General features: G+C 37.5%; 3 protein-coding genes across 4 annotated transcripts; 2 read left to right on the top strand and 1 right to left on the bottom strand.

Annotated features, from left to right (window-relative positions):
* Positions 1-284: 284 nt before the first annotated feature.
* On the top strand, positions 285-8,619 carry LOC125218771 (E4 SUMO-protein ligase PIAL2-like). 2 transcript variants are annotated; one of them, XM_048120526.1, is made up of 16 exons: positions 285-568; positions 755-827; positions 1,154-1,219; positions 1,804-1,869; positions 1,954-2,036; positions 2,689-2,740; positions 2,827-2,895; positions 3,881-3,948; positions 4,036-4,084; positions 4,180-4,264; positions 4,349-4,450; positions 4,617-4,668; positions 5,891-5,942; positions 6,428-6,544; positions 6,735-7,526; positions 7,718-8,619. In XM_048120526.1, the coding sequence occupies exons 1-16, from the start codon at positions 375-377 to the stop codon at positions 8,441-8,443; spliced, it is 2,646 nt and encodes an 881-aa protein (XP_047976483.1). In that variant the 5' UTR covers positions 285-374; the 3' UTR covers positions 8,444-8,619. The 2 variants fall into 2 exon arrangements, with proteins under 2 accessions (XP_047976483.1, XP_047976484.1); XM_048120527.1 differs by lacking the exons at positions 285-568; positions 755-827 and having other exon boundaries at positions 1,181-1,219; positions 1,786-1,869.
* A 5,635-nt stretch (positions 8,620-14,254) lies between these two features.
* On the top strand, positions 14,255-16,338 carry LOC125217586 (2-C-methyl-D-erythritol 2,4-cyclodiphosphate synthase, chloroplastic). Its single transcript, XM_048119106.1, has 3 exons — positions 14,255-14,696; positions 14,874-15,004; positions 15,926-16,338. The coding sequence occupies exons 1-3, from the start codon at positions 14,366-14,368 to the stop codon at positions 16,157-16,159; spliced, it is 696 nt and encodes a 231-aa protein (XP_047975063.1). The 5' UTR covers positions 14,255-14,365; the 3' UTR covers positions 16,160-16,338.
* Positions 16,339-18,340: 2,002 nt separating this feature from the next.
* Positions 18,341-20,661, bottom strand: LOC125219471 (pentatricopeptide repeat-containing protein At3g53360, mitochondrial-like). Its single transcript, XM_048121448.1, has one exon. It carries the CDS (start codon positions 20,620-20,622, stop codon positions 18,541-18,543), a length of 2,082 nt encoding a protein of 693 aa, XP_047977405.1. The 5' UTR covers positions 20,623-20,661; the 3' UTR covers positions 18,341-18,540.
* Between the last annotated feature and the right edge of the window lie 2,144 nt (positions 20,662-22,805).

Genomic DNA, 22,805 nt, shown 5'->3' with positions numbered 1-22,805 from the left:
AGAAGAGAGAATAAAGTAGGTGGAGAATAAAATAAGAGAGATGACTTTTTGCTAAAAATGGAAATAGATCACTTATAGTAGGACACCCAAAAAGGAATATAAGTCACTTATCTTGGGACGGAGGGAGTATAACATTATGGTCCTCTAATATTATTTTTTTTTATTAGAGGTTTGTGACGTCACAACCTAAATAGTTAAAACTTTTGAGGCAGTGCACTCTACTAACAATTTTATTACTACTCCATAAGATAGAGAAATAAGAGAGAAATTAGAAAAAGAAAAGATTGGTGGGAGAAAGAGGGTCGTGCATTTGATTTAGTTAAAACCCTCATAAAAAATTGAAATAAAGAAAAGAGTAAGAGCGGGAGAGAAGAATGACCGGAATCACAGCGGCGCTGGCGACTAGGTTATACACCAATGACGGCTTCACCGGCGGAGGCACCGGCTTGACACCGTGGGAGATAAATAACTTCCGAATTTCTGCTGCCATCGATCGTTTGCTTATTCACTTGTACAACAACAGTAGAAACGACAATGAGTTCGACAATCTATGCCTCTCGCTCTCCAGGCATTCCTCCTTCGTTTAATGTAGTATCTGTTGCCTGCTATATATGCATTTTGCCTATTTTATTTTCAAGACCATTTAGATTTTAGAGTGTGTATATCTTGACAGTTCCTTTTACTTCAGGGTGATTTTAGCTGATTCTTTTGGCTTATCACTGCTAATTTATTCTTTTTCTTTTGTGCAATGCAGATATATTGATTTTTCCATTGCAAACAATTATTTTCCAAACAGGTCACGCGATTTACCTTCTCTGGTAAAGCAGGTGATGATTTTATACACTCTTGTTTGTTTAAATTTTTAGTGATATCTAAGTGTGACTACTGACTAGCTTGGATAAGTTGTTTTCGTACTCTATTGAATTCTTGGTTTGCTTCTGAGATAGAGCTGCAGTACTGTTGGTGTTGCCTTTTTCACTATTTGCTCCCGTTGTGAAGTGGACACGTGTGATTAAATGAGTTCCTCTAGTCACAACATAAGAACTACAGATGGACGACCGATGATATTTTGGAATTTGTTTTCTTCATATATTCCATTAAATGATGATGTAAAGTGTTCTTCTCATTTTTGTCTGAAATGTTATGTTGTTAGGTGAGCCAAATGAAAAATGATGCCTCAACGCAAGCAGCTATTATGGTCCTGATGATTTCTGTCAAGGTAATTCCTTTTCACTGCCAATTTTTAATAGTAAGTGGAGTACTATTTTTTTGCTTCAGTTATGCATTGTTAGATCATTTATTACATGTTCTGATGCCTGGATCATATGCATCATTTGTTTATTGACTCCTGGTGGTGTGACGTGTTGAAAATGCGACTCTGGTGCTTGCAAAGTTTTGAAATTGTAAAACAAGAAACAGTTTTTTTTCTTATACATCTGTAAAGATCCCTAAGCAACCACATTAATGCCTGATATTTTATGAACCACCAAAATAGTTTTCAAGAAGTCGTTTTCTAGCCTTTGCACCAGTGTAACTTGTTCAGTTCTCTTCTTTGAAACAGTGAAATGGGACACTTATTTATGATATATCTATTCATTTTTAGTGTTATGGAACCTTGTTTGTTTCTATTTTTTTCCCAAATTGCATGTGTTAATAGAACTAGAATGCAAAATTTTGCAAGTTTTTCCCTTCCCAAGTGTTTCTACTTATCCCAAGTGTTTGTGGAATCCATAAACATTGCTTTTGCATGTACACCTCCTTTTTTCCACTAATTGTTCATCTCAGTCATGGATTTTGTGATAGAGTGCTTGTCAGAATGGGTGGTTTCCTGATCAAGACTCTGAAGAGCTCCACAATTTGGCAAGAAAGGTATGTCAATATTTTTTATTATTTGATATAATCTAACTTTCAATATATTCTGTATGTAATTTTGGAATGTGATGATATCTACAGGTAGCAAGCAATTTTTGTAGTGTATCTGATTTCAGCACTGACCCAAACCCTTCTCACCCAGTTATCTCAACAGTCATGTCAAGGTATATATGTTTCTTTTATTACAACTTGATGATTTGATCCTAATTTTTCAACTTAGTGTGTCATGTGTTAAGGCTGCAAACTTCTCATTTATTTGGTTGCCTGTCAATTCAAACTGGTTCTGCAGCCATGAAGGAAGGAATCACAAATTGTTATGATCACTCCCTTGCTTTGTTCCTTTTAGATAGTTTCTAAATCATATTTTCCTCTAAAGTATAAACTGAATGGTGATGGCAATTAAAAAATTCAATGGGATAAGGGTAATGCTATTCTTCATACAAGAATGAAGGATTTAGCTCTGCTCCATAGATTTTTCAATGTTTATGGATTTGTCTCATAGAGCACCCATCCTTTATTGCATGAATTATTTTGGTTCTGCTTCAAAGATTTAGTTATAATAAATTGTTCATGTTGCTTTTGGATGTTGAACATTTTTCTTATTCTTTTGTAGATTTGATATGAACATAAAAATAACATTTGTGTTTCACTTGGTTAATTGAGAAATTTACTAGTCCTATAAAACGTACCAATACACAGTTCTTGCATCTTGGTTTTCTGTTCTCCCTTGTTAGCAGCCAGCAATCCACTCTAGTTTGTTTTGTGTCATTTTCCTTCCTTGCAACTGACCGAGTTGGGTTGTGAGTATGTCTACAGATTCTATCCAAGATTGAGAATGGGACATATATTTGCTTTTCTTGAAGTGAAGGTTGTTATTTTCCCTTCCTTTCCCCTATCAAAAGTTCTTATTAATGTTACTATGCTGATAGTATTGTTGTATTTTGTTCAATTTAGCCTGGATTTGAGGCTTATGCGAGTGACTTCCAGATATCAAAGAAGACGTATGCCCCAGGAGATAGTATTGTAAGCTTGCAAACCATAACTCGTGTTAACAATTTGTTAGAGCAAGTTCCGTATATGTTAGCTGTGAAGTTTGCAACTGCAGCTGGTTTACTGTGTTTCACTGTCCTCTATGATTTCTCAAATTAGTTAGGAATTAGGATCTTTTAGTCCAGTCCATGGAGAATGGGGATACCTAGAAATAAAGTAAAGTGTTGATGCCAGTTAAACATTTGATGTTGTGTATTTAGTTCGTCAAAGGATATCATTTCTCGATGCAGAATGAAGTATTGGCAAAAACATCAGTGAAACATCAAGGATTCAAAGAACTTATTTCTTAAAGATTTATATGGATCAGGTACATGGTGAAGAATGGGCACATGTACATGGGTACCTAGGTAGCATGTAGATAAACTGATTCCTGGTGGACGAACCATAACCTGCTACCATCTTATAGCTCATTTCCCCCCCACACTTTTTGTAAAATGGTACTATCTGGTGGATCATGGGCTGTCTAGGGTTGTACCTACTATCATTTGTATAATAAAACATTCAATAATTTCATTTGGCTGAATGAATATAAGACAATAAATAAATGGGTCCCTCTATTCACTGACACTAACTATGACCATGCTATATAATCAGCATGAATGAATAGATTGATTCTTGCAACAGTTTGAGAAATGGGTGAAGACGCAATTTCATATGGCATGTTTGAAACTATTTTAATGCCTATGATGATGCCCTTCATGATTGTCGTTCTGTACCATGAAATGAATATATGACTGGTAATTAGTAGCTCTTGGGAACACTAGGCTTTCCTTTGATCCTTTCCACAATGCATCCATGCCTGAAGGCTGATATCAGCTGATAACTTGCATGGGGAAATTGATAACAGTTTCTGTTTTCAATTATTCCAATTTACTTTGCCAAATCATGAAATTACAGGCATAGCTAAGAACTTTTGATGCTGTTTACTTGTTAATCTCATATTGACTTATACCTGCAGAGGTTGTTAGTGGTCCAGACAGATAGCATTGAGACATCTTCCTGCCTTGTTACTCCTGCCAAAGTAAAGTAAGTTCTTTACTTACAAAACGTGACTAAAAATGGGGATATATTTTCTTTCTTTTATAACAGTTCACAACGCATTTCAATCTGCAGCTTTCTCTTGAGTGGAAAGGGAGTGGAAAGGAGGACTAATCTTTTCGTGGTTTGTTGCAAAAAATATTAAGTAGTACTACAATTGATGTCCTTTGCTTTTGCTAACAATTAGATTCTACTTTAAAATTTCATTGGTTTACTTAGGATACGGGCCCTCAAGTTCCAACAGTTGTGACACCTTTGCTAAATTATGGATCTAATCTTCTTCAAGCTGTGGGTGAATTTAATGGTATCCTTGACTCATGTTTCCGTATCTGATACTACGGGTTTTGACATTGACAAGTAGCTTACTCGCAAATTTGTGATTTTGAAGGAAATTATATAATAATAGTTGCATTCATGAGTGAAGTGCCAAACCCTGATAGTAACACCCTCCAGGACAGCAAGCAGCATGCTCCTGCAACTGTGGATGCAGGTGCCTCTTCAATAAATCTCCTGAATTAGATAGAGAATATTCATTATTGTTCTCTATGCATATCTAGTTTGATAGGAACATTATAAAAGGTTCTTCTCGAGTCAATTATTTGCTAAATCTTTTCTTTCCTTTTTTTTGTTCTTGGTTTTTGTTTTGCTTTGTGTAGATTCTGAGGTAGTTGAAGGATCATCACGGATATCACTGAATTGTCCTATTAGGTAACCGATTATCATATCTTTCATGTTTATGTTATATATACTGTTAAACTCTGCTTTAATATCGAAAATTTCGCTATTTAAATTTTCTATTTTTTACTGCATGACAATGCTTTGGATGTAAAAGATGATTCATCTGTTACAAGATTAACCAAAGTAATCTACAACCACATAATGTGTTAATATTTTGAACTGACACTTTTTTTGTCAAAGCTAAATGTTAACTAGCAATATAAAAAAAAAACCTAGTACTAAAATATAGCCATAAAACCCTAAAATTTTCAAATTTTGGACAAAATTGCCTCCAACTTTCTATTGACACTCCTAAGCCCTATTTCTAGTTTATTTGAGATTTTCCCTCACAATTGTTCATTTCAAACCATAAAGCACTCTCTCTCTACTCTACTCTCCACACCCTAAAATTTCCCTCCCGATGCTGTCGTCGTTGTGTGGCTATTTGCAGGCTGCTGTGAAAAAAATATGATCTTTGCTGCTGACCGTCAACAGTAATATAGCCAAAATATTTCCAGAGTAATGTAGCTGAAATGTAGCCAATTCATGAAAAGATTATCAAAGCATGATTACCGAGTAGGTACAGTATGCTGTTATGAGTTCAACTGATTCATACCAGCGTACCAGATTTAGTTTGGTAACCATTCGTACTATGCATACCAAGATTTTCAGCATACCAAAAACTTCTGCATGGAATACTGTGCATACCAAACCTGTTCCATAACTAGCAAACCATTCCATACGAAACCTCCAAACCCAATCTCATGAACCCCTGGGACGGCTATTTTCCTGAAGTGGCAATTTTCCTGAAGTGGCAATTTTCTGGCGCGGCGGCGACTTTGGAAAGTGTTAAACATAGTAGAGAGAGATAAGAAAAATAACGAGAGAAATAGGATGGAGGAGTCAGCAAGAATTTGATTATGAGATATTTTGGTCTCTTCAAGTCAAGACTATTTCAGTTTTTAAAAGTTTTTGGCTAACTATTATTTTCAATTATCTAAAAGTGTCAATCTAGAAATTGCCTACCATCATTTATGTACTTATCATGACTCCAGTAACTGTCCTTTATGTCTATTGCCAGAGTTGAGGTTATTTTACACTCCCCTTAACTTAACTAATCTAAATTTTGTTGTCATCATTCATGGACATGAGAACTTTTTCTTTCACCATGATGTCCTGCTGATTTGTGTATCATCATTCTTAATCCCAACAGCTTCACACGTATCAAAATACCGGTCAAAGGGCTTTCATGCAAGCATATTCAGGTAATTAATTATTAGATAGTTGAATAGAACTTATACATGTTAAGCTCGGATTCAGAAGCAATGTCTTTCTGTTTATCATGTGATAGTTACGTAGAGATAAGTTTCTCTAATTTCTTAGGATGTGGTGATTATTCATTCAAATATCTTGCTTACCCCTGCAAATTCAAATTTCCTTCTAGATTTCAGGTTGAGTGCCTAAATGTTTGAATCCATTGAGGCAGTATCTTTTTCCTTGTAAAATCAGATGAGTATATCAAGAAAGATGTCATCTATTGGGTATCATAAGATTTAAGATGTCATAGATTGATAATCTCTTTTAATCATTGTATATGGTGAAGTCTTAAACCCGTGGAACCTATGAAGACTGAAGAAATAATATTGGTGTAATTTTCGAGCTTGATGTTTGTGACAAACTTTGTTAATTTGAAGGCTAAATTTTTGTTCTAGAACTTTGCGCCACTTACATACTTTTCCTTTTCCCTTAGTGTTTTGATTTCGACAACTATGTGGACATAAACTCAAGAAGACCGTCGTGGCGCTGTCCCCATTGTAATCAGCACGTGTGTTTCTCTGATATACGCATTGATCAAAAAATGGTTAAGGCAAGTAGCTCTTTTCTTTTATTCTTGGGTTTTGCTAAATTATACAGTACCATATATTTAGCATCTTTATAGCTAATAGAATAATATATAACACAATTTTATATACTCTCCAGCGTTCAAAGAAATAGATAGGCACATACTCTATATATGTCATATGTTTCTGATGTGTGAATTCAATTTTGACTTCCAGATCTTGAAAGAGGTCAGGCCCAATATATCCGACATAATTGTCTCCTCAGATGGGTCATGGAATGCTGCGATGGAAGGTGAAGAAATGACAGAGAAGCCAGAGGATAAGACCTTAAATACAGAACGGGATGAGTCTCTTCAACCCGAAGAACTACTGGATCTGACTCAGACTGATGATCCAATGGATGTTTCTGATGCATCTGGAACTGAAGACAGCAGACATTCTTCAGTGGCTAATGCTCAGACGACATCAATCAACCCTCATCTGGCCATCACAAATGATGCCAATCAGAGCAGCACTCACACTGAGAGAGACTTCTGGGCTGGGATTTATATGTCAACTTTTGGGTTGGGTACATTAGATGTTCGACCTAATGCACAAACTACTGGTCCCTCTGCATCCACTTCGAATCTAACCGAAGTTGGGGCTTTCCATCATAATGCTGTTGCTACAACTTCTACACCACAGACTGGAACTCCTTTGCCCCAATATCAGCAGTATCAACTTGGGAACTCCCCTGTTATTAGTGACTATGGTATGCCCTCAGCAGTTCCCAGTCATATAACTAGAACGGCTAGTGTAGTTCAGGCTCTTCCTGCTAACACCTCTGCTCCCACCTTGCAACCAAGCACTTCGGCAAATGCTGCAAGCAGCTCCTGCACAACAAATAGTCTTTCCGTAGCTTCACAAGCCTCACCTGCTGCATCTAACTTGACATCAAATCATGCCAGTCCACTTCAGGCACCACCAGGCTCACATTCAGCTAAATTGCCCCAACATCTCAGCATACAGGTAGCATTGTTCTAGTTCAACAAGTTTGATTCTTGAACTTATGAACTTTTCCCCTTTCATTTTGTTTTTTGGTTGTGCCATATCATTGTAATTCCTTGCTTGTCTAGGTTTCATGTTTTATTGTTATATATATTGTGCCTGCCCCTAAACTCTGATCAGATAATTAAAATCATTTCTCGAACTTTTGGCAGCAAAATCGTGCTCAATCACCTCGGCAAAATACTGGTTTCGTACACCCAAATCAGGTGTCCAATATGTGTAGAGTTTCAAATGAAAACCAAAGTTTTAGTCGGCAGACAAATTTAAGGATCCCTCGAGCAACGAGTCAATCTTCGGGTACGGCCAAGTCATCCATGCAACCTTCAATCAACGTAATGCATCCCCATATGCACACAGGAGTAGCTAGCTCCCAACAGCTTAATCTGCATAGAACAGGTGTAGCTAGCAGTAGCACCCAACAAGCTCAATTGATTGCAACTGCAAATAGGGCTGTCCAGATGTCTATTGGTGGATCCAGAGCTATGCCTTCGTATGCATGGAACACCGCTGCACATATTATGCCAACCCTGGCTGCTGATCCAAGGGTCACGAACAGGGCTACACCAATGCCGCAACCAGACACAACTGCTCAAACTTCTGTAGATCCTAACTTGCGGCCTCCTGGTCGGATGCGAGGAGCATTATCAGGGCAGGCTTATGCTGATGCCTTGTACCGGTTAATTACTCACCCGACTCAGCAAGCTCAAATGTCTCGACCAATCTCAAACCCTATGGCTCTTCCAAATATTGTTCAGCCAGTTATGCCGAACTTCATGGCTCGTGGAAATGTTCAGGTTGTACGGGCTCCAAACTCTGCTTCTGCAGCTCCTGTTGGCAGGTCAGTGGGGCCGGACATTTTACCCAGTGGCTCATCTTAGATGTACCGACTTTTACATAAGAGTAGCTTTTGTGTTATCTCCTTCCCTCTAATTGTCCCTATGCAGTTTAGGATGTGATGAAGTTTACGGGATTTGACTGATATTTCGGTGTAGTTTTAACTAACATGCTCAAATTTAATGGAGAATGACGAGACAGTCATGCTTTTTTTGCCTAATGCACATGTAATATACTTCCCCGTTCCCCCACTTTAAGTAATTGGTACTGATTTTAAGAAATGTGAAGGAAAATGACGTAAGCCGTTAAATGAAATGTAAGTCTTACTTTTATACAGTTTAATTTTATAGTACAATGTAAGTGTAAGAATTTAGTGGAATATGAAGTCTACTACCTAAAATAAAAAAAAGTAAGTGAAATTTTAAAGGGATATTGGCCCATAATATCATGGAACTTTAAAAAAGTCACGAACTTTTAATTTGACAAATAATATCATGAACTTCATCTGAGTTTTGTTATTTTCCATCGGTGAAAAAATTATGGCAAATAATATCATGATACGGATTTTTTTCATAATTTTTCGACAACAACTTCAAGAGCTTCAAGTTCTTCAATATTTGAGTCCAGAGCCTTTGTCCCAGACATCAATGTATGAGGTGCCGAGTTCGAGTCCTCTCGACGTCACTTGTAATTTCCTCCTTTCTTAGCAGTTTATTTGTAATTTCCTCCTTCATAAAGAAGTTAATTTAAAAAAAAAGGTTCTTTAATATTTGAAGATAGTTTTTCTTGAAGTATACCATCCAATATTGTTCTTCAATCCATTAATATAGCCGAAATTTTTTCGTTGGTGGGAGTGGCGGAAGTCGTGGAAGGAGTGAAGGAGACGATCGAAGAAGGGGATGGCGCGACTGTGGAAACACCCATAGAAAAGGGAGTAGGTGAGAAGGAGGCAAGTGGAGAACAAGATCTAAATGAAACGGCCAAGAAACAAGGCCTGATGACTGATGAAGAATTCCAAGCGATTCTGGACGAAGTAAGGCAGAACGAGCTGGGTACTGCCGAGATGACTAAGGTCTGGACCTCGCATCCCAGGCAGTAACGTCTGTGAAGGAACCTGGAGATTCATCCGCCAAGCTAACAAGGGAGGTGGTACCAGAGAATAAGCCAGAAGAATCGAGAAAAACATCAGGAGCAGACATGTCCCAACTCCCAAACAAAGGAACCCAATAGTGTAAAGAGGAAATTGATGTTGAAAGTGATAGGGTTGGCAGCGGAAGCACAAATAAATCAGAGAATCAGATCTATTTAGCAGATTATTCAGACAAATTCTATTCGCGCAATTATCACATGTATCATGCTCATAACTTGAATTAAAACATGCTTTTGATAATAGAAACCTAAAACATGCTTTTCTACGGAATAGAAGTTATACCTTCTTAATTCTCCAAAGAATCGTAGATGGCTTGCTACTTCTCCATGTGTCGATCTTCAATACTCGACCACTGATCTTCTAACTGGGCTGATCTCACCAGAACACTAGGACTCGAATAAAGAAGACAAAAAATTCTCACGAGGAGAGCTGAAGATTTCGAATTCCTCAAGGAGAGAGAGGACAAAAATTTCATATTAAAAATTAATAAATCTCTCTTCTGTCTATCATTTATTCTCCTATTTATATTAAGTTCATATTGTGCACAGTCAGAGATCTTTGGAAGGTTTTAGATATGGCCTCCCCCAGTAAGCTTTTTACTAATTAAATTGAACCCACAATTTAATACAAGCTTATATTGGAATATTATTATCAGCCACTACAGTAATAATATTGCACTGTCTATCCAAATCCGAAATTACAAGCAATCCGGATTTCCATTTTGCCTAAAACTTTATTTCCCACACTTAAGATAGAAATGTCCATTAATTAATTATTGTCTGCTATAGACGTAATTAATTAACTTCTTATTAATTTTAAGAGTGGATTCAGCACGAAACATATTTATTATTCATAGAGTAGTCAAACTCCAATTAGCTAGGTTCTGAATAATAAAACCTTGTTTCACGCTCCTCTTGAGGGCATTATCAAACGAGACTCACCTCGCGTGCGTTTCAACATAATAGCAATCCTAGCACCGCTATGCATTAATCACCACTACCCAATATATCAGGATTATTGGGTTACGAAAAACCACGCCATTTGATAAGTCAAAGTAGTGCATCATCAATATCGTATGCTCAATGCTAACATATGTAAATTAAGAAATAGTTATTTATCAAGACCTCATCTTTCAGTAGATAGCATAATGACAATGTCTTGCTGTTAGATCCATTCAGTGCTATACCATACCAATGTCATCTTATTTCAGTGCTATACCACTTGCAACCTATCTAGGTTGTGAGTTCTATTTTTTCGTTGTTCAGAATTGACCATGTTACCTTAAAGTGGACGACGCCCACAACCGGTCTACTAAAACAAAGACTTAGACTTTGTTAAGTTTCTTATACATTTAAACATGTAGTAAAACAACCATTAAATGTAAAATAAAACAATATTATGACAAAAATAATCTGTTTTATTCCTTTGAAAATAAAATAAGAATTATTACAGTATCCAATCACTCGAAAGGTGATTTCTAGTATACAAAACTCTAACAGAAAGATGATCCAAAAGGGCAACAGCCGAAGCGCACATCGACGAGATGCTTAGTGCGCTAGCCAACGAAGCAAAAAGGGGCCAACAACGCTTCTGAGGCGGTAGAAATATCAACTGGAGAGGAAAAGGATACTCTTACAAAACCTGAGGAGGATACCCAATCAGTTAAAGCCCCATCAGAAGTCCACCAAGAAACGGAGCTCATAACACCAAACCCTACAAGCCGGGAGAAAGGGGGGACTCCTACAAAACCTGGGGAGAACCCAATTGTAGTTCCTCCTAGGCCAGTACGTGAGGTGGTTATGGAAGCCTAACCGGCCGCCCCTACTGCCCACGAAGAGCCGTCTGCATCGAAGAAAGTGAAGTCTGACAGTGAGGATGAAGAGGAACGTTACCAGCCAGAGAGAAAGAGAAAAGGGAAGGCACCAACACAGAAGAAACATAGCAGCAAAAAGCCAAGGACCACAACCGTAGTAATCCGCGAGCCTGAACAGGAGAGATGGCCGCCCAAGGAGGAGAGTAGTGACGAAGAATACACCTCCATCGATGAACCGGATTTTGAAGATGACGTGTCCTTGGAAGATGAGGAGTTTTGGGACCAACGGCTAGCTGATGAGCACTGCGAACTTGTTCACCCTCCCGTGGAGAGGGTGGAGTATCTGCCGTGGCAAGTGGAGCTTGATGACGACTTGATGGAGGATATGAAGCACTTCAACACAAAGAAGTTGCAGGATGCATTTAAGGAGAAAGATGACAACAACAAACAGGTCAAGTGCAGAAAGGTACTCCATTTTCCCTCTCTAGACGAGTTGGTAGCTCGCAACCCCTTTCTATCTTATATGCATGCTCTGGGATTTGATTGGTTGCTTGATAATGGAGACCGCACTATACCTGTTAGATTGACAAATGGGTTTTTCATCACGTTTAGATTTAATAATGACCTAGATGAGGTGTCTATCTCTTTTCGGGTATTTGGGAGGGAATTATCTATGAACCTGGACGAGTGGAAGGCAAGATTGAGAATGTGTATCTTAGAAGAGGCGATTAGTTCTGAGTGGAGGAACTGGGAGAGAGGCATACCTAGGAGGCACGTAGAATTTGAACCCCAAGCAGGTTGGGAAGAGTTGACTCACCCCGCTGCTAGCCAATTTGCTTCCACCACTCCTGTTCCATCCATTTCAATAGCCCTATCCTTCGCATTGTTCAACTATATCTGGACTATAACCTTCTGGGTCAAATAAACTCTGCCGTAAGGACATCCATGACTGAGTTGTACCTCTTATGGTGCGCGAGGCGCAGTAGGAGAGTATACTTAGGCTTTTGGACCGCATGTCGATGCCACCTAATTGCTACCTACCCAGCTAGGAGACTGTCCATGTGCAACATCTTGGGAGCTTTTGTGTGCAATAATATTGTGAAGATTGAAACTGAATCCCTCTCACCGATGTTTATGGTAGACCCCCCTAGCCTCTTTGATATACAATTCTTCACCCACACAAATACCGTTTATATAAGGGAAGACGTCCCCTATATTTATGCTATGGGTGAGGCCGCCATCCCCGCTGGTAGAGTGATTGCAAGCTAGGAAGGATAGGTACAAGAGTGGAGACAAGCCGAGCTGGAGAGGGCGGCGGCATACATGGCGGCAGAGAACAGAGAGACTCGGACCCAGATAACAAGGTTGGCAGACATGATGAAGGACCTGTTTAAGGAGTTAGCGAGAAGAAAGAAAGAGGATGCGGCTGGAACGAGTGGCCAGGCAGGCCAAGTGAACGAAGCACAAGAACCAGAAGGAGAAGGTGATGACTCCCAGGAAGAGGAGGAGAATGCAAGTGAACAACCCCAGGATGTACCAGAGGAAACGACTGCACCGAGCTCCGTACCAAGGAGGAGCCAATGTAAGAGATGGCCGACCACACCGACTGACCCGTTAGTTTTTCTTTTTAATTTTTCTGTTTTTCTTTATTTTATTTTATAGTTTTGGTAGTGTTATCTTAATTATATGTTTTTAGCATGCGCAAATCCCCCATTCATAACACTTAGCCTATCTAATAGTCTAAGTGTGAGAAGACATGGTTTTCAATGTTTGATGCATGTGTAAATGTTTTCTGTGTTGTTTTACCTTTTATCTTCAGTGAGTCTTAATATTCTCTCACTTAGCCTATTACATAAAGAAGCTTATAAATAAGCTTGACTCTCTATCCTATTACAAGCTTACATAGTGAAAACGAAAGAGAATAACATAGCTAGAAATATGGTTAAAAATGACTCGTATTGTCGAACATAATCCTGATAGCTATCAGGTGGCTTAGTTACTCGATGAGGTCTCTGATTCTGTTGTACTCGGTCTTGGTTGCCTCCTTTGTAGGCTATGTATCCTCTTCACGTATATCCTCAATGATGGGTTTATCGTCAGTTTCCGAAATAGGGACAATCGTATCAGATGCGTACGGAGAATGAAATTCGGTAAATTATACTCCCCCCGTCCCAATAAATATGAAACATTTGCTTCACGAGATTTTATGTAGTGTTTTTTTTTGAGTTAAAGAAGAGAGAGTAAAGTAAAAAAAATGAAAAAGTAGAAATAAAGTTATTTTTATTTTAAAAAACATTTAATTTCTAATGGGACAATAAAAAAAAACGTTTCATTTTCAATTGGACCTATGGATATATGCATAGAAAAATGCAATACAATAAACTTCACCTATAATTGATGATAGTAGGAGTATTAATTACTCCATCCGTTCCACATTTGGAGTCACTTATTGTTATGGCTCGGATTTTAAGAAAGAGTTGAAGTGTGTAATAAATGAAGTGAGATGGTGAAGTGTGTAATAAATGAAGTGAGACGGTAGAATGTGTAATAAATGAAGTGAGATGGTGGAGTTGGTTGAAGGTGAGTCTTTTTGACTTTTGATTTTTATTTTGATATATTTTAACGTAGATAATGACATTTTTATATAATTTTGATAAAGAATGGGGTAAAATTGTATGACGAAAATTCTAAAAGTGATTCTTAAACTGGAACGGACTTTTATAGCAAAAAGTGATTCTTAATCTTGGACGGAGAGAGTAATTAATAAAAAGACGGCTGGAAACTCCCTAGTCGCACCGGCGCTGTGGAATATGACCAATAATTTAAGAATAATTGACTGCTGCAATAAATAAACACTTATTCCAAACATACAGAAAAAAAAAGATTTTAATATTTCCACCCTCGTTTTCCTTCCCAACATAATTCAGGCATCTTTAATAATATCATCAGAGCTTACTCAGATATTTCCATTTCCATTTCCATTTCCAACCAGAGTTCTTCGATATGGCCATGGCTGCTGCTTCCCTCTGCTACGCTGCCCCGCTCCCCATCAACACCTCCTCAAAGCAACTCGCCCTCCAACCACCCGCATCGGGACCTTGCTTGCCCCGAAAATTGCTGCTTCCCTCCTTGAAATTCACCGCCAGGCCGACGCTAGCTTCCGCCGCGACCACGGTTGGAGTAGAGCCTCAATCCGGAGCTGCAAATCCTCCCAAGCTTCTACCTTTCCGCGTCGGCCATGGATTTGACCTTCATCGCCTCGAACCGGGGTATCCCCTCATTATCGGCGGCATCGATATTCCTCACGATCGAGGCTGCGAAGCTCACTCCGACGGTACATCTAATTATATATATGTATAAACCCCCCAATTTCAATTGCTTTGAATTCAATTCAATTGTTAGGTTTAGGTTTTTATTATTCAACCCTGACTCCTTATGTAAGTTCACCCTCCCTATCTTGTTTAAATCGAGATTGATATAATTATGTGCAATTTTGTGTTGTTAATTTTAGGTGATGTATTGCTGCACTGTGTTGTTGATGCAATATTGGGGGCGCTTGGCCTCCCAGATATAGGTCAGATATTTCCAGACACAGATCCCAAGTGGAAAGGCGCAGCATCTTGTGTTTTTGTGGAGGAGGCAGTGAGTTCACTTCAAAATCCCAATATCATAATCCTTCATCTTTCTATATAGGAGTATGATTTAGTTAGTAAAATTACATTAACTACATAATGCTTTGTTTCTATCACACATTCACATACACACCAACTTTGCTCTGATTTTTTGCTTTTAAATTTTCTTCACAAATATACATTGTTTACAAATTTCTCTTGATTTTACTACTTTTGGGCGAAATTGAAGCTGACATGGAAAATAATTGTATGGCTATTTGTGTGTCGGGAAATTTGGGCAATTTAGTCAGAAAAAGTAAAATTTTGGGGAATATTACAAACTAAGTAAAATTTGTGTATTCTATGACAATTTAAGCTCATTGTAAAACCAAACTTGGTGCAAAGTTCATGTATTTTAAACTGATTGACCCTTTTATCTTGTTGGAAGGATAAGGATTTTAGTGACAAAATTATGACTCATCCTTATTAGCCTGCCAGAACATTGCTTTTTTTTTTATAGAGAGAAAAATCCATACCTCCTTTATCTTAATGCTCCTCAGCTTAGTAGACTCAAAATAGTTGCTAACTTCATCAAAATTTGTTTTTAGATCGTGCTGAATGACAAGATGCTTGTTGTAGAATAGAGGAATAATAAGAAACAGAGCTTTCGAAGTCTATTTTTCATTGCTATTACTTTAGCTCTTCGTTTGTTTGATTTTGTGCTGTAACTTTGACATTACCATAAGGGGGCATTTAGTTTTTATTATTGGTATATATATGATTAATAAGTATTTACCAGGATTCCTCCAATTCTACCTTTTAAATGGGATATGAATCCAACAAAATTTGCTGACATGGTATAAATTGTCAAGGGCCTGGAGATATCTCAAAGTCTTAATCCACGCTCATTGCATTTATGAATTATTAACGCTATTATTCTACTGCATGTTAGGTTCGGCTAATGCACGAGGCAGGCTACGAACTAGGTAACTTAGACGCCACATTGATTCTCCAAAGACCAAAACTGAGCCCTCATAAGGAGGCTATACGGGAGAATTTATGCAAGCTACTTGGTGCGGACCCTTCGGCTGTGAACCTCAAGGCAAAAACTCATGAAAAGGTAGACAGTCTTGGGGAGAACCGGAGTATAGCAGCACATACAGTTGTTCTCCTTTTTAGGAAGTGATGTGATGATACATATATGTTTGGCTTATAATTTAAACACATAAAATGTATTGATTGTGTTTACATCTGTGGCTTCTCAGAATAAAGTCTGGTATTATAGACGCATTTGTTTAGTTATTGCAACTGATGGACAACGCAATCAAATTGTTTAAAAGTATGAAAGATTATATGATTGTGTTAGTTTCTTACTATTTCTTTTGCTGGTAGTTTCTGACCGTTCACTAGTTATCGAAATTATTCTAACATCAGATTAAAACCCAGAAACTGAAAATTGAAAACAGATTTGGATTTTGGTCCCATTCTATGGAAACTAGCAGCCGCATGCTCATACAATGAAATAAATGAACACTCGAAAATGAAAAAAAGCAACTGTTGAATTTAATATTAGTATATTTTAATTATTAAAGGTACAATAATTTTAAATCATTATTTATCAAACAAGACATTGATTTGAAGAAGAACAAATACGGATGCTTGATTAATTTGACAAAATACTCGACTTTTCTTGAAATATTATACTCCCTATTCTACATGTTTTGTTTATGCGTATCATGAATTAGTATTTACTCCTACTAAGTTTCTTCAGTTTTTTAGATTAACTTTCTAAAATTCAATGATTAGATTTTATTTTCTTAAATGAAATAAAACTTTTAGAACATTTCCATTTTATTTTTGTAAAGCTTGTATATATTGTTAATGAATTAGGTACCCGTAAATTAATTTTTGAAGTATATGATACTATGATAGTTTTGCCAAATAATAGTATTATATATATAGTGGCAGGAAGTGGTTCAGTTGGAAATTACTCCCTCCGGCTCGGCTCTCTTAGTCAACATGAGATTTTAGGAGTTATTGATTGATGTGGTTAATTTGAGATGAAAGAGTTAGGTATAAGTATTAAATGGAAGGAGTAGGTTATCCCTTTAAAAATGAAACATTTCATAAAATAGAATTAATTCTATTTCCACTTTTTCATCTTTTTTACTTTACTTTCTCTTCATTAACTTACAAAATAACATTACAAAAATCACATATTGAGTCATAAATGTATCATATTTAATGGGACGAAGGAAGTATTTACTAAACCCTGAGCAGGAAATCACCAAGCACCTATTTAATCAATTTTGAAAGGTGTGGAATATTGTTTGAAATATGATTTCATAAATTGCTAACCAGGCTTTTTGTGGAACTTTTTATCTGGCATTTTTATAAATAAACATCAAGTCACTCTATTATTTTGAATATAACTATTTTCATTTTATCATAAAACTGGAAAATAAATACTCACATTTATCTATTACATTATAATTACTTTCTCTATTTAATACATACAACAAAATCTTCTAAAATTTTGTGTGATCGTCCAAATATATCATCTAATTTAGGACTATAGAACATGACGTAGGTGAATTAGGAAGTGGAATGGGAAGTTAGAAATGTCAGATGCTACTTCTAGATATAGAGGTAAACTCTTTTTTTCACTTCCTTGGCTTATTACTAAATATCAAAACATATTATTTTTACTATATTCTCTCTTATTTTATTCTTTTTATTTAACGTAAAAAAAAAGTTGTCATCTTGGGATGGAGTAATTTTTTGATACCATTTATTCTTTTCATTTAACTTACAATTTTTAATTTTCTTGAATAATCTTCTTTTAATTACTAATATGCCATCAGATGGTGGATAATTGCTAGAAGAATTCGAAGACGAAATCCATAAGAAAAGTCAAACTCATTTTCAGTGGAAAGCAAATAGGATGGCACTACTAATGCAATTTGCCGGTAAAACTACCATATACGTACAATTTTGTGATGATTCAGATCAATGTATATGATGTCATATAATATGAAATCTTGAAATGCAATACTCCCTTTAGTCCGTGATTAAATGTTCCATATTTGATCGACATGAGTTTTAAGAAATTGTTTGACTTTATGTAGTAAAGTGAGTAGAAAAGTGAGTGGAATGTGAACCATACTTTTATATATTAGTTTTATAATAAAATGTATGTGGAATGCATTAGTGGAATGTACAATCCACTTAACAAATATAGATCAAATGATATGAGACATTCTTAATCTAACTTTGTACGATCTATCTTTGTACGATCTATATAGATTATGTGTACAAAGATGGATTGTGCATCAAGACATAACAAATATAGATCAAAATCCACAAGTTTGAATACAGTGACACATGATAGATTAAATTCATTTATATTTTACATACAGAGAAACACTAGAGCTCACATCTTGAATGAAAATATATAGGCTTGTGCATCAAGACATATGAACTAAACTTTAACTACTTTACAAACAAATATTTACTTGTCTGCAAATCATCATATGCCTCAACCTTGATCAACTGAAGCTGCTTCTTCTAAGTTAACAAAATCAAATCACCCGGTCCATCATTGAGCATATGAATCTTCAAGCGCCCTACAACATCGTAGATCATCTCCCTCTCCGGATGCCTCGTGTCACCTGCAAAGAAATCAAACTCAAATCCCTCAACATTCACACTACTCCACCCCCCTTCCTTCCTCAACCTCGTTGCACCTCTCAATTCCACTACTTTCTCCCATTTCCCAGCAGCAGCATATGCATTCGCCAACGCAACTCTCCAGATGCTACTACAAGGTTCCAGAGCTGCAAGCTCTTCCCCCGCCCTCTCAGCTAGTGCCACGTTACCAACAACCACACAAGCACTCAACAGAGCTCCCCAAATATCAGAGCCAGGCCGCATTGGCATCTTCTCAATGAAGGCCATTGCTTCGTTCACTCTCCCTGCTCTCCCCAACAGATCAACCATACAAGCATAATGCTCCATGTTTCGACTCACTCCACGCTGCTTCTCCATCGATTGAAAAATGGCAAAACCTTCTTTAACCAATCCAGCATGAGCACAAGCTGAGAGAGCATTGGTGAATGTTATAGCATTCAGTTTCTTGGTCCCTTCCCTTTCGAGCTCCTTGAACACCTTCTCTGCAGATGCCCCATCTCCATTAACACCATATGCTGTGATCATTGAGTTCCACGAGCCAACATCTCTTTGGTGCATCCCCTCGAAAACACACTCAGCCAAATCTAGTCTCCCCGACTTTGCATACATATCTATCAGAGCATTTTGCACAAAGATATCACCAAGCAACCCTGTTTTCATCGAGTAACCATGAAGAACTCGGCCTTCCCTAATCCGCGCCAGCTCAGAACAAGCTTCAAGAGATGTAAGCAACGTGACAAAATCGATCTCTCTCAAACCTTCTCCGTGACTCTCACGAAGGAGTCTCAGTGCATCAGCAGCCTGAGCATTTTTCACGAAGCATTTCATAATTGTGTTCCAAGAAACAATGTCTCTCTCGGCCATTGATCTAAAGATGAGCAACGAAGAATGAACAAATCCGTGTGCAGCATACATGTTCATAAGTGAATTCTCAGCAACGGTGCAAGGAAGAAAGCCGTGTTTAATCAAGTATCCATGAACCTCTTTCCCTAGCTTTAACCTTCCACAGCCATGTAGAAGGTTTGCCATAGTCTCAGGACTAGGATGCAAACCCTCACTACCAAAGCAGAAACAACGAAAGACTCTCATAGCCTCGTTGAAGTATCCATTTGTAGAGTACATCTCAATCAGCGAATTCAAAACTAAACAACTCATCCACCAATTCCCTTTCAACACCAATCCATGAATCCACTGCATAATTCCATAGATGCCGATCTCCGAGCATGCCTGCAACACAGTAACCATTGCGATATCATTAGGCACGACTCCATCTTCCTGCATTCTGCAAAACAGCGCTATCCCCCTCTCGGAATCACCACTTCTTATGCAACCAGACACGACACAAGTCCACGAAACAACGTCTTCTGCGCAGAGCCTGAGCAGAAGCTTCTCCGCAGTCGTAAGCATCCCTACTTTGGCATACGCATCGATCAAACAATTCCGCAAGAAGCTATCCGATAAGAGGCCGCTTGTAATCGCGTGAGAATGAACAGCTTCGATCAAATTCACATCACCGCCTCTAAACGCGCAAGCATGGAGAAGCACTGCCAGTGTGAACTCGTTGGGGTTGAGATGCTCCACCATTCTTGAAAACAGCAGCATCGCTTGATCGAGGCGTGAGCTGCGATGATAGGCCGACATCATGGTGGTCCATGATACGATAGTTGTGTGAGGCATTGTGTCGAACAGGTTGCGTGCGTCGTGTATGCGATCGCATTTTGAGTACATGTTGAGTAGTGAATTGGATATAAAAACATCGGTGTGGAGTCCTGATTTGAGGATTTGGGCGTGGAGGGAAGAACCCGCTTTGAGGTCTTGGTTTTCGACGCATCTACGCAGTGAAACAAGTGTGTCTGCGAAAATGTTTGATGGAGAATGTTGCGATAATGAGAGGCTGAGTTTTGGATTTGGAGAAGATGCTGATATGATTCTATGATGATTCATATGTGTAGAATACATTTTTTTTGATGTGAATCAAATTATAGAAAAACTATTACATTATCTTAACATACTTTTTAAGGTGACCTTATTTTGAAATATCATAGGAAAAAAACCAAGATATAAAAGAGAGCGGAGAAAGGATAAATGGTCCAAATATGAATAGTAATCAACGCTCCAAGATTAACCTTTTTGAGAGATTGAATACGGGTCTCAAATCTCAATTAGCTTACCTTTCAAAATTTGACATTAAATTCGCTCATCTTTCAGAATATGGGATCGAAACATGCGAATTTTTCGGAATAAGGGATTTTTACTTTTAATATTTTTATCTTCTTTTTTCTTGTTATCTTTCCCAAATTTATCAATTGACCAAATTACCCACATCAATTTTTCTCATATTATTTTTCTGATTTCGTAATTTATTTTCTAATCTCTCTCTAACCGGTAAGGATTTCCTAATCCACTTTTCCTCCTCCATTCCTAATCCACAAATTAAAATTGACATATGGATCTATTTTTATACATATAAAAAAGTCTACTAAAAGCCTACTCTACTCCTAATCCATGAATGTGCCGCACTAAATATCACCAAAATATCAAAACAACCTTCAAAACAATTTCTCCCAATGTCTTCCCTAACGAGAAGCTGGTTCTCTCACCTAAAGTTTCTGAAAACTAATTTATGAAAAGAGCTATGAAAGGAACACAATCAATTCGCTGCCACATACAAATTCCTTACACGTTCCTTACATGTACAAATTCCTTAGATATATACTCCAGTACATATTCACTACACAACCAAAGTTGCTAAAGACACTAAATCACTGCTACTTACAAATTCCTTTAATCACAGTACTATTTCAGTATATATATACTCCAGTCTATGTATAAAACTACACCACACAATCAATTACTCCCATTAAGGAATCACTATTTCTAGATTATTTTCCCACAAAGCGGCAACTGCAAAATTTCAAATATACTCCAACCAAGCAGCAAAAATAATGAAATCATGAAATTACCATAAAAACTTATAAATAGTTCGCAGCAAACTAATTGAGTTCATCAATCTTTTTCCGGTTCAAGCTCAAACACAATTGGTCTTTAGTGCATGAAAATTTCAAAAATAACAAAACAATAATCCAGATAATTTGCTCTTCTTCATTGCAAGCAAGCTTGCATCTCTTTCTCCACCAAATTTATGATGTATTTTGAGGGTCAAAAGTAGTGTGCGTTAAGCTTCAGTAGTCATTATTGATGAGCACAATCCCTTCAGATTCCCGCGTAGAAGAAGCGTGTTCCACACCACTCTTTATTGCTTTTGGTTTCCCTTTTTTTACTGTTAGCTTGTTCCAAAGCATTATTCGGCCTCTTACATATTTTGTATGTAACCCTCCTTGTAGGTTTCAAACCTTTAATTTGATTTTCATCGCATTCACCTTTGGTTGCAACATCTCCGACCTTCTTTGCCTCAACAGCAACACTTTTTCCCTTCTCTACCATTCCATCAATGTCGTTTCCCAATTTTAAGAGACATTCCATGGCATAAGCATAACTATCTTCACTCTCGGCTGCCTTGCCTGTCATGAATGAATTACATAACTCTTTATATCGTTGTTTCTTTCGGGTTTTTTCATCATCAACGACAGCTCCTTCCTTGCAAACTCTTGCCATCCCGCTCTTAGCATGTTTGGTCCATCGCTTTAAGATATATTTATCGGGTATTCAATGACGTTCATTAATGTAAAGACTTTTAAACTATGTGAGCATAAAATACCCGAGAATTCAAACTTTCTACAGCTACAAGAAATGGAATCATATGTGACCTATGTTCATAAGCCCGATCAAGAGGTCTAACCTTATATATTCTTGAACTTCCAAGTTGACTCTCACTCTCGATTTTGCTTTTAAATGCCTTCCTCAACTCATTAAATAATGCAAATATCTCGTGTGTATATATGGCAGCTCCATGCTTTAGTATTTCTAATGGAAAAGTTCATAAGAGAACTTTGAGCATTTTTGAAATCTTCTGTAGCTTCTTTCTACGTCGATCATCTTCAACCTTTGAAAATGATGGAACACCTCAACAATATTGTTTTTGTAATTTGCATAATGTTTCATGACAATCGCCCTTTCCGCTCTCGTCTCCCTCTTCTTGAAAGTTGTGTGTGTCGTCGCGAACTGCTCAAGTTGGACATTCG

This window comes from Salvia hispanica, chromosome 4 (assembly GCF_023119035.1).
Source record: "Salvia hispanica cultivar TCC Black 2014 chromosome 4, UniMelb_Shisp_WGS_1.0, whole genome shotgun sequence".
Lineage (NCBI taxonomy): Eukaryota > Viridiplantae > Streptophyta > Magnoliopsida > Lamiales > Lamiaceae > Salvia > Salvia hispanica.
The sequence above is the reverse complement of the archived record's forward strand: the minus strand, read 5'-3'. Positions and strand labels throughout refer to the sequence as shown.

Bases quoted from the DNA above. Each gene is read 5' to 3' on its own strand.
- LOC125218771 (XM_048120526.1), top strand. From the start codon at position 375: ATGACCGGAATCACAGCGGCGCTGGCGACTAGGTTATACACCAATGAC. The intron at 3,949-4,035 runs GTAAGTTCTTTA...TTCAATCTGCAG, and splicing joins GTTACTCCTGCCAAAGTAAA to CTTTCTCTTGAGTGGAAAGG. The intron at 4,451-4,616 runs GTGCCTCTTCAA...TGCTTTGTGTAG, and splicing joins TCCTGCAACTGTGGATGCAG to ATTCTGAGGTAGTTGAAGGA.
- LOC125217586 (XM_048119106.1), top strand. From the start codon at position 14,366: ATGGCCATGGCTGCTGCTTCCCTCTGCTACGCTGCCCCGCTCCCCATC. The intron at 14,697-14,873 runs GTACATCTAATT...TGTTAATTTTAG, and splicing joins CTGCGAAGCTCACTCCGACG to GTGATGTATTGCTGCACTGT. The intron at 15,005-15,925 runs GTGAGTTCACTT...ACTGCATGTTAG, and splicing joins GTGTTTTTGTGGAGGAGGCA to GTTCGGCTAATGCACGAGGC.
- LOC125219471 (XM_048121448.1), bottom strand. From the start codon at position 20,622: ATGTATTCTACACATATGAATCATCATAGAATCATATCAGCATCTTCT.